Source organism: Echeneis naucrates, chromosome 15 (genome assembly GCF_900963305.1).
Source record: "Echeneis naucrates chromosome 15, fEcheNa1.1, whole genome shotgun sequence".
NCBI lineage: Eukaryota > Metazoa > Chordata > Actinopteri > Carangiformes > Echeneidae > Echeneis > Echeneis naucrates.
Genome location: NC_042525.1, coordinates 4,377,589 through 4,390,853, shown reverse-complemented (window position 1 = coordinate 4,390,853; position 13,265 = coordinate 4,377,589). Strand labels below are relative to the sequence as shown.

General features: G+C 41.4%; 1 protein-coding gene across 2 annotated transcripts in view; it reads left to right on the top strand.

Annotated features, from left to right (window-relative positions):
- Positions 1–13,265, top strand: part of lyst (lysosomal trafficking regulator) — a 53,467-nt gene that overhangs the window by 13,717 nt on the left and 26,485 nt on the right. For both annotated transcript variants that reach the window (XM_029520531.1, XM_029520530.1), the window contains exons 4-8: positions 1,397–1,595; positions 4,549–4,639; positions 5,529–7,638; positions 10,592–11,528; positions 11,633–11,818. In XM_029520531.1, coding sequence (XP_029376391.1) covers positions 1,397–1,595; positions 4,549–4,639; positions 5,529–7,638; positions 10,592–11,528; positions 11,633–11,818 — 3,523 coding nt within the window. The remainder of the gene's footprint in view (positions 1–1,396; positions 1,596–4,548; positions 4,640–5,528; positions 7,639–10,591; positions 11,529–11,632; positions 11,819–13,265) is intronic.

Here is a 13,265-nt window from a genome sequence, read left to right as displayed (position 1 = left end):
TCAGTGATTCCTAAACAAAAGGAGAATTCTGTCCTTAATTTAATGAAAATACCATTTAGAATTATGTTTTCAGCCAGTATTACTTTTTTAATTAATTAATTTTTTTTTAATTTTTAGTCTCAATTGTAACTAAGAATAGAACCTTGCAATGGGCCAAAATGAAATTGGGAATAATAATGATAAAAAAAGAGCAGTGTTAAAATAAATCATTGTGCATTTGGAGTTTATGGTCATTAAAGTTAATTAAAAAAAAAAAACAAAACAAAAAAAAAAAAACTCTCCCAAACAGGCTGTTGTAATGCGTGTACACAGAGACATGCTGTGAATGACAGTTGACCCCAGTGGTTCTGTGCATGGCCCGAAGGGACTGCCAGGATTCCCAAGGCCAGTCCCCTCGCCATGTGACATCACATGCTTTCATGTGATACGCTGATCTGCGAATCTGGAAAGCTTCCATTTGAAATTCCAATTTAATGGAATTTGTGCTGCAGAACAGAAAATTCAATCAGCAGTCGTTTGAGGAGGTATGCAGATAGAGCTGGCAGAACTGCAGTCAGGCTTAGAGCGAGCACAAGATGACTGGAAGGAATCTGTTTGGTCCAGTAACATTTGGTAAGACGATCACAGTTTTATGTTACAGAGGCAAGTGTCAGAAGTAAATGCTCTTTTGAAATGAGACTTTTAGTGTAGAACTATTAATTATCTTAGCCCTTTTACTATCTGACATTATCTACATGTTCAGAGCAGCATGTCAACATGTAAAAGTGAACATCAAGGTATCCAGTTACAGTCTGGTGGAATTAGTTATTCATACCCTCTGTCCCAGTCCAGAGGGCATGAATGTGGACAAATTGATGTCAAGTTGTCCCATAAATGATGCCTGTGCTGTAAACAATACTTGGATGCATGTGTGAAGTGTGTGTTTACATTTGACTGTCACAGAGGAGTGATGTCTAGATTATAAGGTTTGAGTCCAACATGTATAATTAGAGGGGTGGTTGGTTTTCTTATTGTGTCAAACATAGGTGGAACAACTTAGATGCTAGATTTCAGCGTATTACTGGCTTAGCTCTCTGCACGTCTCTAAACTTCCAGATTTTTTCTTTGAATTACTTCAGTAACATCAATCTGGCTTGCATTAATCTGTTTTGGTTTCCCTTCACTGCCCAGGAATGTTTCTTTAATCATATCTGTGCTCAAGTCAATATGTTGTGCCATTGATTTTTAAAGGGCTGCTTTTCTATCAAAGTCTATTAAAATAATTTTACAATCTTTCATGGTGTCTGCTGGTGTGAGTTTACTCTTGAAAAACTGCTTGATAACCCTTCAAAGAGTTGTGAGTTGTGTGTAGTCGTGTGGACAATTTAATTCTGATGTTTTATGTCTTATGTTGTAGCTCAGACATGAGTGGAGCCAGTAACACACTGGCGAGGGAGTTCCTGACTGATGTACATCAGCTATGCAGTGCAGTGGCCCAGAGAGCAGAAGCACGGGAGGAAGATGAAGAGGAGAGTCACATGGTGGCACTGGGGGAGTACCTGGTCAGGGGGCGGGGCTTCCTGTTGCTCAGCACCCTTGACTCCATCATTGACCAGGTAAAAAAAAAACAACAATATAACAATTATGTAACCAACAGTAACCCAACATGTTTCAAAATCCTTTAGAATTTATATTATAAATGCTTATACACGAGTTGTATTCAGTATTATTCACAATGAGCTGAAGGCTGTTGCTTTTAGGTATTAAAAGTATCAAACCCTTTTCATGCAGCTGTTCAATATCAGCATGACTAATTACAATTACTGTATATAAGCCTATGTGACCTCTGTCACTTCCTCTTGGTGGGGTGAGATTACTTGTGACAGATTTTGCACAGCATGATGACCATATCTAAAAGCAACAGAGATTATGTAAACGCCAGAGACATTAACTGGTAAGATTAAAGGGATATTTAAAGACTGCCATGCAATAAAAGGTAGTGGGAAAAAAAAGGTTATGCAATGAAAACTTCATGTACAAACAGGGCGGCTTTCAGTAAATCATTGTGCTTATTATTAGTTAAAATTTACCCTTAAATTTAATTATTATTAATATCTTAACCGACATGAGTAGATCTCTACATTTCCACCTGAGTTATAATATCACCACACAACCCGTATCATTTATGGATTTGTTGAGTTGGGCCTTACACTCCCTCTCTACATCCGCTGCTGGTGTTACTACAATTTTCAGAGTGGTTATATCTAAGAGGAAATTAGCTCTGCAGTGCCCACATGTTATTTGATTGTCTGACTGATTGCAGAAAATGCTGCTGCTGCTGCACACAAGGCTTTGATGCTGATAAGAAGATACTTCTAACTGTTGATGTAGATTTTTTTTTATTTATTTTTACCTATTATACAGATGATGTTAGAGCTAATCTGTTTCTAAATGGATTTTACAACTATGGTGTTGAGATTGTGTCATGAAATGTAAAGGTTTCCAATTGTAAAGACTCAGCCAAGTATTTTCATTGCCTACACACTGATGCACTGGTTTGCAGACTTCACAACTGGAACCCATTCTGTATCAAAGCTCATTTTGTTTATGTATGGATCTGATTGGTGGGTGTTTTCGGGTCAAGTTCAGAAATGCTGTTATTCAGAATAATTCACATGACATGTCGAGTACTGCACATACAAAGGTCAGTGTGACACTAGTAGTAGTAGTAGAAGACTTTATTTCCTGTAATCAGAGCTCTACCTGTTGCCATAAAACAATTTATGGCTTTGCAAGATGCTCAGTGATTTGATGCTAATTATGTAAAATCAGCTTAATTGAAAGTCGACCATCAGTGAATAAACAAGCTAAATACCCACAAAATTCTAAGCACTACTGTGCGTCTAGGTCATTGAAGTGGACTGATAGTATAAGAGTGGTCACTTGGTCAAGAAACCAATCAGCCATTGTTTGCCCTTCTATAAAATGTAATGACCAGGCTTTTAAAAAGGCTGTGGATTTTATCTTGAGCAGAGTCTTTTCATGCCAAGCAGTCTTTTTGAGAAGAAGAAGTATTCATAAAGTCTTGAGCTAGAGTAAGAAATGCATTCTGGGATGAGATCTTAACGTATTATAGATTTAACTATGTGTGCCAGTGTCCTCGTGACCTTATATTGATAATTTCACAGAGACTTGGTGTATTTTCTCTTTTAACAGGAGCTTTCACACCTGAAAATTTATGAATTCATGGGTATCTCTGTTATTACAAGTTCCGGCTGTGTGTGTCAGCTGTGACCTGAATGGAGTCAAGTATGCAGCGACTGTCAGGGTCAGACACTTGATAACACTTTATTATATTAACAAGTGCCTCATAAAATTTGGTTTGAAATCATTATTCTAAAGTAGAATTTGTCTTGGTTTTGTTCTGTCATGGTTTTAAATATTCCCACCCTGTGCCAACCAGTGTCTCTATGCTCCATCTCACTAAAATGTTCTTTATGTAAATAACAAGGATTCCTCATGAGATTTGTTGATTTTTTTTTTTTTTTTTTTTTAAACAATTGGCTAAGTGTTAAATGTCAGGCCACTGTCTTCCATGAGCACATCACGAGCTGAATAATTCAAAGGGCAAATACTTAGCGACATCTTCCTAAAAAGTTGTCAAGCCACAGTAGACTTTATCCCAAGGCACTTTCCAAATAGGGTATGTCTAGACTTTCTTTTAATATTAATTACTGAGACCCAACATTTCCCACCAAGAGCAATAACTTGGAGACAGGGGCAAAGAAAAATTTCCTTTTGGGAGGCAGGGATCTCAAGCAGAACCAGATTTGGGGTTGGTGGATGTCTCCTATGAGTGGTTTTGTAGTGAGAGACAGCAGGAGAACACGGGGGAAAAAAATCATCATGAAGAGTTTTAGAGTGGGTTAGAGTATAAAAAAACAACAGTATTTACGTTAATAAAGTAGCACCTAATCAAAACACATCTTAATTCATGAGTTACCTCACTAATAACTCAAATGTCAGTTATTATTTCTGAGAACCATTGTAAAAGTAAAAACATGATACTGTGTGTTGGTCTTGCACACACAACAAGTTGATAATTTTTTTTTTTTTTTCATTAACACACGAAGGAGCAGGTAGATTGTTTTTAATTAACACATGAAGGGGTTGGTTCTCTCCCTGTTGTGAGGAATGCCCTGGTTAGACACGAGATCCCCTCGGTCTTGGAAGTAAAGTTATCATGTGGGTGCCACATTGCTCCGACCCACTTGCGCAGCAGACAAGCAAACGAAATGCTCACAAATGAATTACTAGCTCGCTCCAGGGATGAAACAAATGTGTAAGAAAAAGTTTAGATTCAGATGTAGGTGTAGACCTTTTCTCTTTGTTAGTGGTGAGACTCTTTAAGGGACATTTGTGTTAAGTATGGATAGGAGTGTGCCTCAGTGGGAGTGTCTGGATGTGACAGCAGAGTGTGACCATAGGGAGACGGTCAGGGACGATTTCCAGGTAACCGCGTTGTGTTCTTTCTTTTCTTTCTTTCCTTTTTTTTTTGTGTCCTCTTAGGAGCTGACTTGTCGAGAGGAGCTGCTCACTTTGCTACTGTCGCTGCTGCCACTGGTCTGGAAGATTCCTGTGCAGGAGGAAAAAGCCCCAGGTCAGTACCTAAACACTCTTACCCCGCTATATATTCATACAAATGTAGAGGTTAGCGGTATGTACTTCACAGTGCCTTGTTGGAATGGCATGTGATTTCTCACTCATTATCTGTAGCTAATGTGGTACATTTAATGCTTATAAAAGTAGCTATGCATTACAGTTCTCTGTGATGTGCAAACACTAATATCTTTGTGCAGATTAAATGTAGGCTGCGTGTCATGGGTCAGAAATACCTCAAGTTTTCTTAGTTCCTCTTTTTCTTTTTTAAGAATTACTGATAGGTACTGGCAGTCTTTCAACAGACTGTCTGTTTTCTGAGGAAATGGTTTGCTTTTATTATATTTGGATTTATTTTATTTATAGCTTCTATTCATTTGCTTAGCACTGTAATTTTTAGATGACTTAGTCAGATTTAACCATAACCATCAACTTTGTGAACTCTTAGTCTTACAAATGTGTGCTGTACAATTACAGGAAGTCTTGTGGTTGCAGAGCACTGTAACCTCAGGTTGACACCGGTATTTAGTACAGGGCTGCTGATTCCCACTAACATGGACCCTAGACATTTTTCCTTTAATTAAATCATACTCACTGAAGATGTCTAACAAGCAGACTATGGCTGCTGACAAGGAGCTGAGCTTGTAGCTCATATAATCCTGAGGAGTATTGTTGGAATAAAAAAAACAAAGCAAAAGACAATTTTAAATCTGCTGCTTGAAAATTTGAACATTATGTCAAAAATTTTAAAATGTGATATTAAAGGGATGGTCTCAGTAATAAGTCATTGTATAAGTTTTTCAAGTGTGACTGTCTATAAGTGCATTTTGTACTGTATGTTTAAATGTACATCCAGAATAAGGTTGGAATGTGTCTCTTTGTGTGCGTAGATTTCACCCTGCCATCTCTACTGGATGTATTCCTTAGCCGGGAGGTGAAGGCCGTCCCTATCAAAGCAGGACAAAAAGCTGTAACAGATGAGCAGAACTCTGGGAAGCGGTCCCGCGCCGGCAGCGGCACCTGGAAGTCGCGGAGGTCACGCAGAACAGCGCAGAGATACTCTGTGAAAGATGCTCGCAAGTCCCAGGTTTCTACCTCAGATTCAGAGGCAAATTCCGAAGATAAAGCTGGCCCAGGCGGTGCAAGAAGTCGAAGATCACATGGTTCCACCATCAGGGTAAGCTGTCAGCATCATCGGTCAGAGGCCTCCCAGTTAACATCAACAGCCAGCACCACCACCACCACCACCACCACAGAAATCATGAGTGCTCCATACCCACATCCCTGGGCCCCTGGGTCCCAGACAGCCGATACCGAAACGCTGACAGACCCAGCTGCAATATCAATATTTAACCGTATGGAAAACTCACCCTTTGATCTCTGCCATGTATTGCTTTCCCTACTGGAGAAGGTGTGTAAATTTGACATGAGCATCAACCACAACCCTGGCCTCGCGGTCAGTGTCGTACCGACTCTCACAGAGATCCTAACTGAGTTTGGAGACTGCTGTGGTCCAGGGGGAGGGGGTGGTTGTGGAACAGGGGCAGAAGAGCTTGCTGGAGGCTGGACTGAAGAGCCCATCGCCCTGGTCCAGAGAATGCTACTACGTACCATCTTGCACCTGATGTCCGTCGATGTGAGTCAGAGTGAAACCCTCCCGGACAGCCTTAGACGCAGCCTGACAGATTTGTTGCGAGCCACTCTCAAAATCCGGAGCTGCTTGGACAGACAGACGAACCCATTTGCTCCCCGGCCAAAGAAAACCCTACAGGAAGTCCAGGATGATTTTTCATTCTCCCGCTATCGCCACAGAGCGCTACTGCTGCCAGAACTTCTAGAGGGAGTACTGCAAGTGCTGTTGGGTTGCCTGCAGGCTTCCACACCCAACCCCTTTTTCTTTAGCCAGGCACTGGAGCTCATCCATGAATTTGTTCAGCACCGTGGCCTGGAGCTCTTTGAGGCTACAGTGCTGCGACTGGAGGGGCTTGGCAGGGCAAGGGATTCCGAAGTGGGAGGTGAGGCCTCAGAGAGGCTACGCGGTCTCATCGCAGGAGTTTTCAAGATCATCAATGCAGTAAAGAAGGCCAAGTCCGAACAGCTGCATCAGTCTGTGTGTGCCCGACGCCGTCATCGTCGCTGTGAATATTCACACTTCCTGCATCATCACAGGGACCTGTCAGGTTTGCCAGTCTCTGCTTTCAAGCAGGCAGCTCGACGCAACCCCTTTGAAGAGGATGGAGATGGCAAAGAAGGGATGGACAGTGACATGGTACGTTACCCTGAGCGCTGCTGTTGTCTGGCTGCCTGCGCTCACCAATGTTTGCGTCTCCTTCAGCGCCTCTCTCCCAGTGGACCAGCTGTTCTGCAGGTTCTTGCTGGAGTTCAGGCTGTCGGAATCTGCTGCTGTATGGACCCGCGCTCAGTTGTAGGACCCCTCCTTCATGTCTTCCAAGCTCCTGGTTTACGTTCTTACCAGTCTCATGTTCTCAGTGTCCTGGGTAGACTGATTCTAGACCAACTCGGCGGAGGTCAGCCCTCAGAGAAAGCAAAACTGGCCTCCTGTAACATCTGCACACTGGACAGCAGCCAGCTGCCAGGCCTAGAAGAAACACTGCAGCAAGGGGAACCTACAGCTACCAGTCTGTGCTACCGCTCCCAGGGTATTCTGCCAAGTGGAGGGGGAGCAGAGGACATGTTGTGGAAGTGGAATGCTCTGGAGGCCTACCAAGAGCTAGTGTTTGGGGAAGACTGGCAGCTGAGCCAGCAGATAGCTGGCCATGTGTGCCACCTGACCCTGCGGGGCAATGCTATTGTGCAGTGGCAGCTCTACACACATATCTTCAACCCTGTGCTGCAGAGAGGGGTAGAGCTGGCCCACCATGCCCAGCAGCTGGGGGTTTCCACCATCTGCACTCAAGTCTGCAGTTATCACACACAGTGTCTGCCTGTGGAGATACTTCTCGTATACCTGCAAACGTTACCTGCCCTCCTCAAATCCAGGTGAGCCAATTTATGTTAGTTTACAACTTTTTTTTTTTTTTTTTTCAGGATTGTGCCTAGTTTGTTTTGGATTTTATATTATTAACCGAAAGTTCTTTAGTTGACTGAATATCCAGAAACATCAATCTGCTGTGTTTGAACTAAGCCCTGAATCCAGGTGTTTGCTATGAAAAAATTTTGAGAAATGCATTGTGCTATTTAAACAAATATAGTCAGCCACTGCAAAATAAGAAACTCAATCCACTAAGACGCTTCTTGTCATTAGATCTTTTTCTCCAGGTCATTCCTAATTGATGCTGATCAATAATTTATCAGAGCTTTGTGGCTGAGTGAATAAGTGAGACATGGAGGATTATTGACTGTTAATGTCACTCTGTCATGGGATAGCAACCTCTCAAAATCAGGTGCTTATGCTTTCTGGGTACATTTAACAAAATGCATACATAATGGAGCTGGTACAATAGTGTATAATTATGTTTTGCATGAGGTTTGGTTATAATCCCCTGAGTTAAGACTTAAAATACTAATTTGAGACACCCCAGACTCTTGAAGGTTAAGTGAATGCTGAATTGCCAGTATCTGCTTTTTATGTTTAAATGTCTTTCTCTCTTAATGGTAACCTTTTGTGAGCTCCATCCCTGCTCCACCCCAGTGCATGCTGATAGGTTGTTTCCCCTTGTGACCCTAAACAGGATCTGTGGCTATAGAAAAAGAAGGGGTGGATGCTTTGAGGTCTTCTGTCAGCAGTGGGCTGATGGGTTTTCTTATTGAAATTCAGAGTACGCCTTTCTGGTCTGTGCAGGTTTGATTGACATTCAGTCTCTGCAGTCAGGATGTTTTTTATCTCAGCATTTTCAAAGGACACTCTTGGAAACAATTTTCAATCATTATCTCTATGTAAAAGGTATGATTACACCTGTTTTATAGTTGGTTAAATCTCACTTGACAAATTTGGTTGCATCAGTAACACACATTTGAAGACCCTGTTCGTTCATTAATAATTTATTGATGATAAACAAGTTATGTACTCTATTGCAGCCTACCAATAGAACTGTGAGTCAAGTCAAGTGAAGAGCTAATACTGACAGCAGGTGCAGGATTGTATTATACTCAAACCTCATTAGCTGGAACAGTTAAAGTCTCTATTTAGTAGCTGGAAAGGTTTCAAGTCTCTTTATTACTTTTTTTCCCCACTTCATACAACTTTACAGAAAATTCATTAAAAAACACAAACAAACATACTCCCAGTACAACCTGGGGCAACGCCAACCAAATTACAACGTTTACTGGAAGTTTTGATTCTTCGTCTTATGACAAACCTACGCACTCTTGGATGCTCACTTTCATTAGGTTATATTATACAGCTCCATCTGCTGGGCTATTTACATATTTGAGAATTTAGGTTTTGCCTTCTTTTTTGACCCAAAATGAATGTGTATTTTTTTTTTTTTGGTTGAAACGATTTAATGGTAAAGATGCAAATAAGGAAAGATTTACTATCGATAAATTGTGTGTTCCCCAAAGATTTATTTGATGCTATGTTTACCCACATCCAAAGCCTCTCACAATATCCAAAGTGAAATATTTAGTTTTCCTAGTCTTCCATCTCAGGCTTCTCCCAAACTGTCAAAATAAAAGTCAGCTTTCATCAGTTTCTCCAAACATAAAAATAATCAATGTGTTTTGTTTTTTAAACTGAAATGATCTCTTTGTCCAATAGTAACACACACTCTGTGTGTGTGTGTGTGTGTGTGTGTGTGTGTGTGTGTGTGTGTGTGTGTGTGTGTGTGTGTGTGTGTGTGTGTGTGTGTGTGTTAGTCATTTTGAGCTTTGCTGAGGCTGCAGTGTGAAATTTGAAAGTCAATGTGAAAGTCAACTAATGCTGTATTGCTTTAAGACAGTGTACACTTCGATTTAAAGCATAGCAACTACAAAAAATGTTGTTGCAAGATAATCTAAAAGATGAAGCAAGCTTCTGTAACTATACATCGTCTGAACATCTTGCTCTGCTCCTTCAGCTTTCTGCATAACAGAGCTCCATATTTTTCAGTTGAGAGCGTTAAATATGCAGGCTAATGAATTGTCACCCTGATGGACTTGCACACCACTAATGAAAAGAGGAAATGTTCTGAAAAGGCTAAATCAATCAACTTTACATTAATTCAGACCAAAGCTGGAAAAAGGGTTTGAATTAGAGAAAAAAAATCAGCAAATTAATAATCTATTGCATTTCTCTATTTCATGCACTGAGCTCAAAGCTTCAAGTGAACATCTGTTTTAAGTCCTATCCTGCTGGGTAGACACTGCTATGTAGAGATGAATGTGTTTTTGTTTTGCTCATGTCTAATGGCAGCTTATCTCCAGAGAGTGTTGTTTTGCTCACCAAATGTCGATTTAACCTTCAGTCAGAGGTGACACTATTTATTATTCTCCACAGCCTCTGTAGTGTTTGTATATCAGCAGTCAACAAATTTAAAAGTGTAGAGTTTCTGCTTTGTCTTGAAAACGAAACGAATGATTCATATTCAGATAACGAAATTTGTCTTTGCTGTGGCTCAATAAAAGAAACAGTCAGCAATCACAAAGCAAACACTATATATGTGAAGCAGTTTATCATGTTTGAAGAAGTTGACTTATTGAAAGTGGCATTGTTCTTTGGAATTACCTTTATCTGCAACCTGATGGGAGCAAGTGAAATAAATGATGGATGAAGAGTGAAAGAAACTGTGTGTTGGCAGCAGACTTTCCACTCATTCATTTGTTGTAAAGTTGGATTTTAATTGCTGGGAGTTCAAGGACAATTTAAATGCTTGGAGTTGCGTTGTCAGATTCTTCTTGGAGCAAATATTAAAATCATAGTACAGTGCATTTAAAGTGCACTGTACTATGATTTTAGTGTCTTGTGTTACTATGTCATTATTATAAATATTTGTTTTATTTTATCTTGTTACAGGGTGATACGAGACCTTTTCATCAGTTGTAACGGACTCAATCAAGTGACAGAGCTTGTCTACCTGGACCAGACCCGTTCCTTGGCTTTAAAGGTGTTTGAAACTCTGATCATTGGTGCTGGACACCAGCAGGTTTACGGATTGCTTCAGGAGCTGGAGAATGCTGATGCTGAAGAAAGAGAGGCCGTCTTAGGTCTGGCTGAGGAACTGGGGTCTCGAGGATCTGGAGAAGGCCCGCAGAGCCTCAGCAAGTTCTACGAAGGCCTGAAAGAGTCATATCCACGTCATAAGAGCCGGAGTGCACAGGGCCGTGGACCAGGGCGCACCCGAGCAGAGACCCACCTTCATGTTATCAACCTATTCCTCTGTGTGGCCTTCCTCTGTGTCAGCAAAGAAGCTGATTCTGACCGGGACTCAGCCAACGACTCTGAGGACACGTCAGGTTATGACAGTACAGCGAGTGAACCGCTCGGTGGTCGGCTGCCTTACCTGTCCCCAGATAGCGTGGCTCTGCCGTCCAAAGAGCAGGTACGTCGTGCTGCAGACGTTTGGTCAGTGTGTCAGTGGATCTACCTGGCCAGCCCTTTGTTTCAGAGGCAGTTCTTCAGGCTCGGAGGACTGGATGTCTGCTTGCGCCTCATGGCCTTGGTAATTCAGAAACTTTCCTGTAAAACCAAAGATGGGAAAGCAAAGAAGAAGAGGGATGCTAAAGGAAAAAGCAGCCCTGAGTCCACACTGGCAGTCCCTCCACAGGGACTGGAGGAGACTCATGATTCAGCCGACACCATCAGCACTGAGGGGAAGACCAAAGACCCCGCAAAGAAACTAGAGGAAGAATGGCAACTGCAGAGCATTCGTCTGCTTGAGGCTCTGCTGGCTATTTGCCTACACAACGCCAACTCAGCTCTGCAGAAGACAGAGCCGGAGCTTTCCTCTCAGGTACGTCACTTAATATCACACCAATCGGCTAATCCCTAATCACATCAAAATAAGCATTTTTACCTTGGCCTCAGTTAAACTGTTGTGCCTCTTTTCATCTCTAGCTCCATTCGGTGGAAGAAACTCTGTTTGAGGTGAGAGACCAGCTTTCTCGCTCTGGGATGGTGAACTCTGACCTTGCTGTACCTCTCTTTGACTCTCTCCTGAGAGTGGCCCTGGCTGAGGTATCATCATGTCCTGAACCCCCTGAGGAAAAGCCAGACAGGGTGAGTCCTGCCTTTGGAGAACCTGTGAGTGTTCAATCCCCTTTTTATATTATCAAGTTTGAGCAACTCATGTTTCAAGAGGCCAGTTCAGTTTATACCCAGTCAAGCAGTCTGCATCTTGGTGCCATCCGTGTTCATCCCAGTATCAGCTCTGTGCAAAGCCTGTCTCTGCAAATAATTATTATTTCTTCTGAGCATAGTACTCAAATTGATAAAATAATAATATGATTTGTAATTGAAACTCTTAATATTTAAATGTTATTTGTCCAAATCCCTCTTGGCCTGAAAATTTAAGGAAGTAATCATGTACTGCAACATGCATGGTTAGCAGCCCACAAGAGAAGCATGCCCTACTCCTTCCCTTTTTTTAAATGTCTCTCCTGTCAACTAAAGGCATTAAATGCCCCCAAAACACTCAACAAATTGGTACCAAGTGCACTGAAGTGAAGACCAAATTAGAAATTCAGTTTATTTTCACTTTCATGCTTGCTTAGTCTCTCTGTTTCTCACAAACGCCTTTTCCTTGCTCTTCAGTATTTTTAGATAGATTCCCATCACTAGTCAGAATAAGCTTGCAGCTGCCTCTCAGGCAGGGCTGCGAAGTAGAAGCAGTCAAGGGAGATCATACATTTAAAAAAGCTTTTGTGACCAGTAACAAACAACATTTTGTTGCATTGCTCCCCAGCGCTGTTAACTTATCTTGCATTGTGCCTTTTAAAATGCTGCTAAGGAAGATAATTAAGGTCCGCACAACTTTCCACCACAGGGATTCATTCATGAGTTAAATGACAATTTTCAAATTAAGTTGCTTTTGAACACAATATGTCGCAGAAATCCTATTCCCTATGCAATTGCTTTTTTTGCTTTTTAAAGAAATGAATTCATGTTCAGCTTCCACGTCCTTTGACCTGCTCCATCGTTGGCTCAGAAGTAGCCAAACACCATGGAAAAATATAAAGAGCAGTGGTGTTTATTCAGTAGACAAGCGTACCATGAAAGGGAAATCATTTTCCATCCAAGCATCATCAAGTCTCAGGGCTGCAGTGTGTGGCCACTCACACAACGTTGCTAAGCAGCTGTTATCACCCTGATGTGCAACAAAACAGCATACAAAAATAATGATAGCACTTGCTTAAAGCGTAAAGTGGATGCGAGCATGGCCTCATCAGTAATCTGCGAGGCCATGTTTTTAAATGTTTGCACTTACATGAAATAAGATGTTATATTCATGACAATATCTCACAACAAAGACGAGACGAATGGGACAGAAAAGTGTCACCTCACAGGAACTTCTGCTTCCTCAACAGTGACTTTATCGCTGCAGGCTACATTAATGAAAGATTATCAACACCGAATGTAGTTAGGAACAGATGTGTAAGTGTTTTAATTGTTCCAGAAATAAAGAGGAATATAGAAGAAATAATACTTTGCAAAAATATGATCATCTGGCCGTCCTCTGTAAAATGACTTC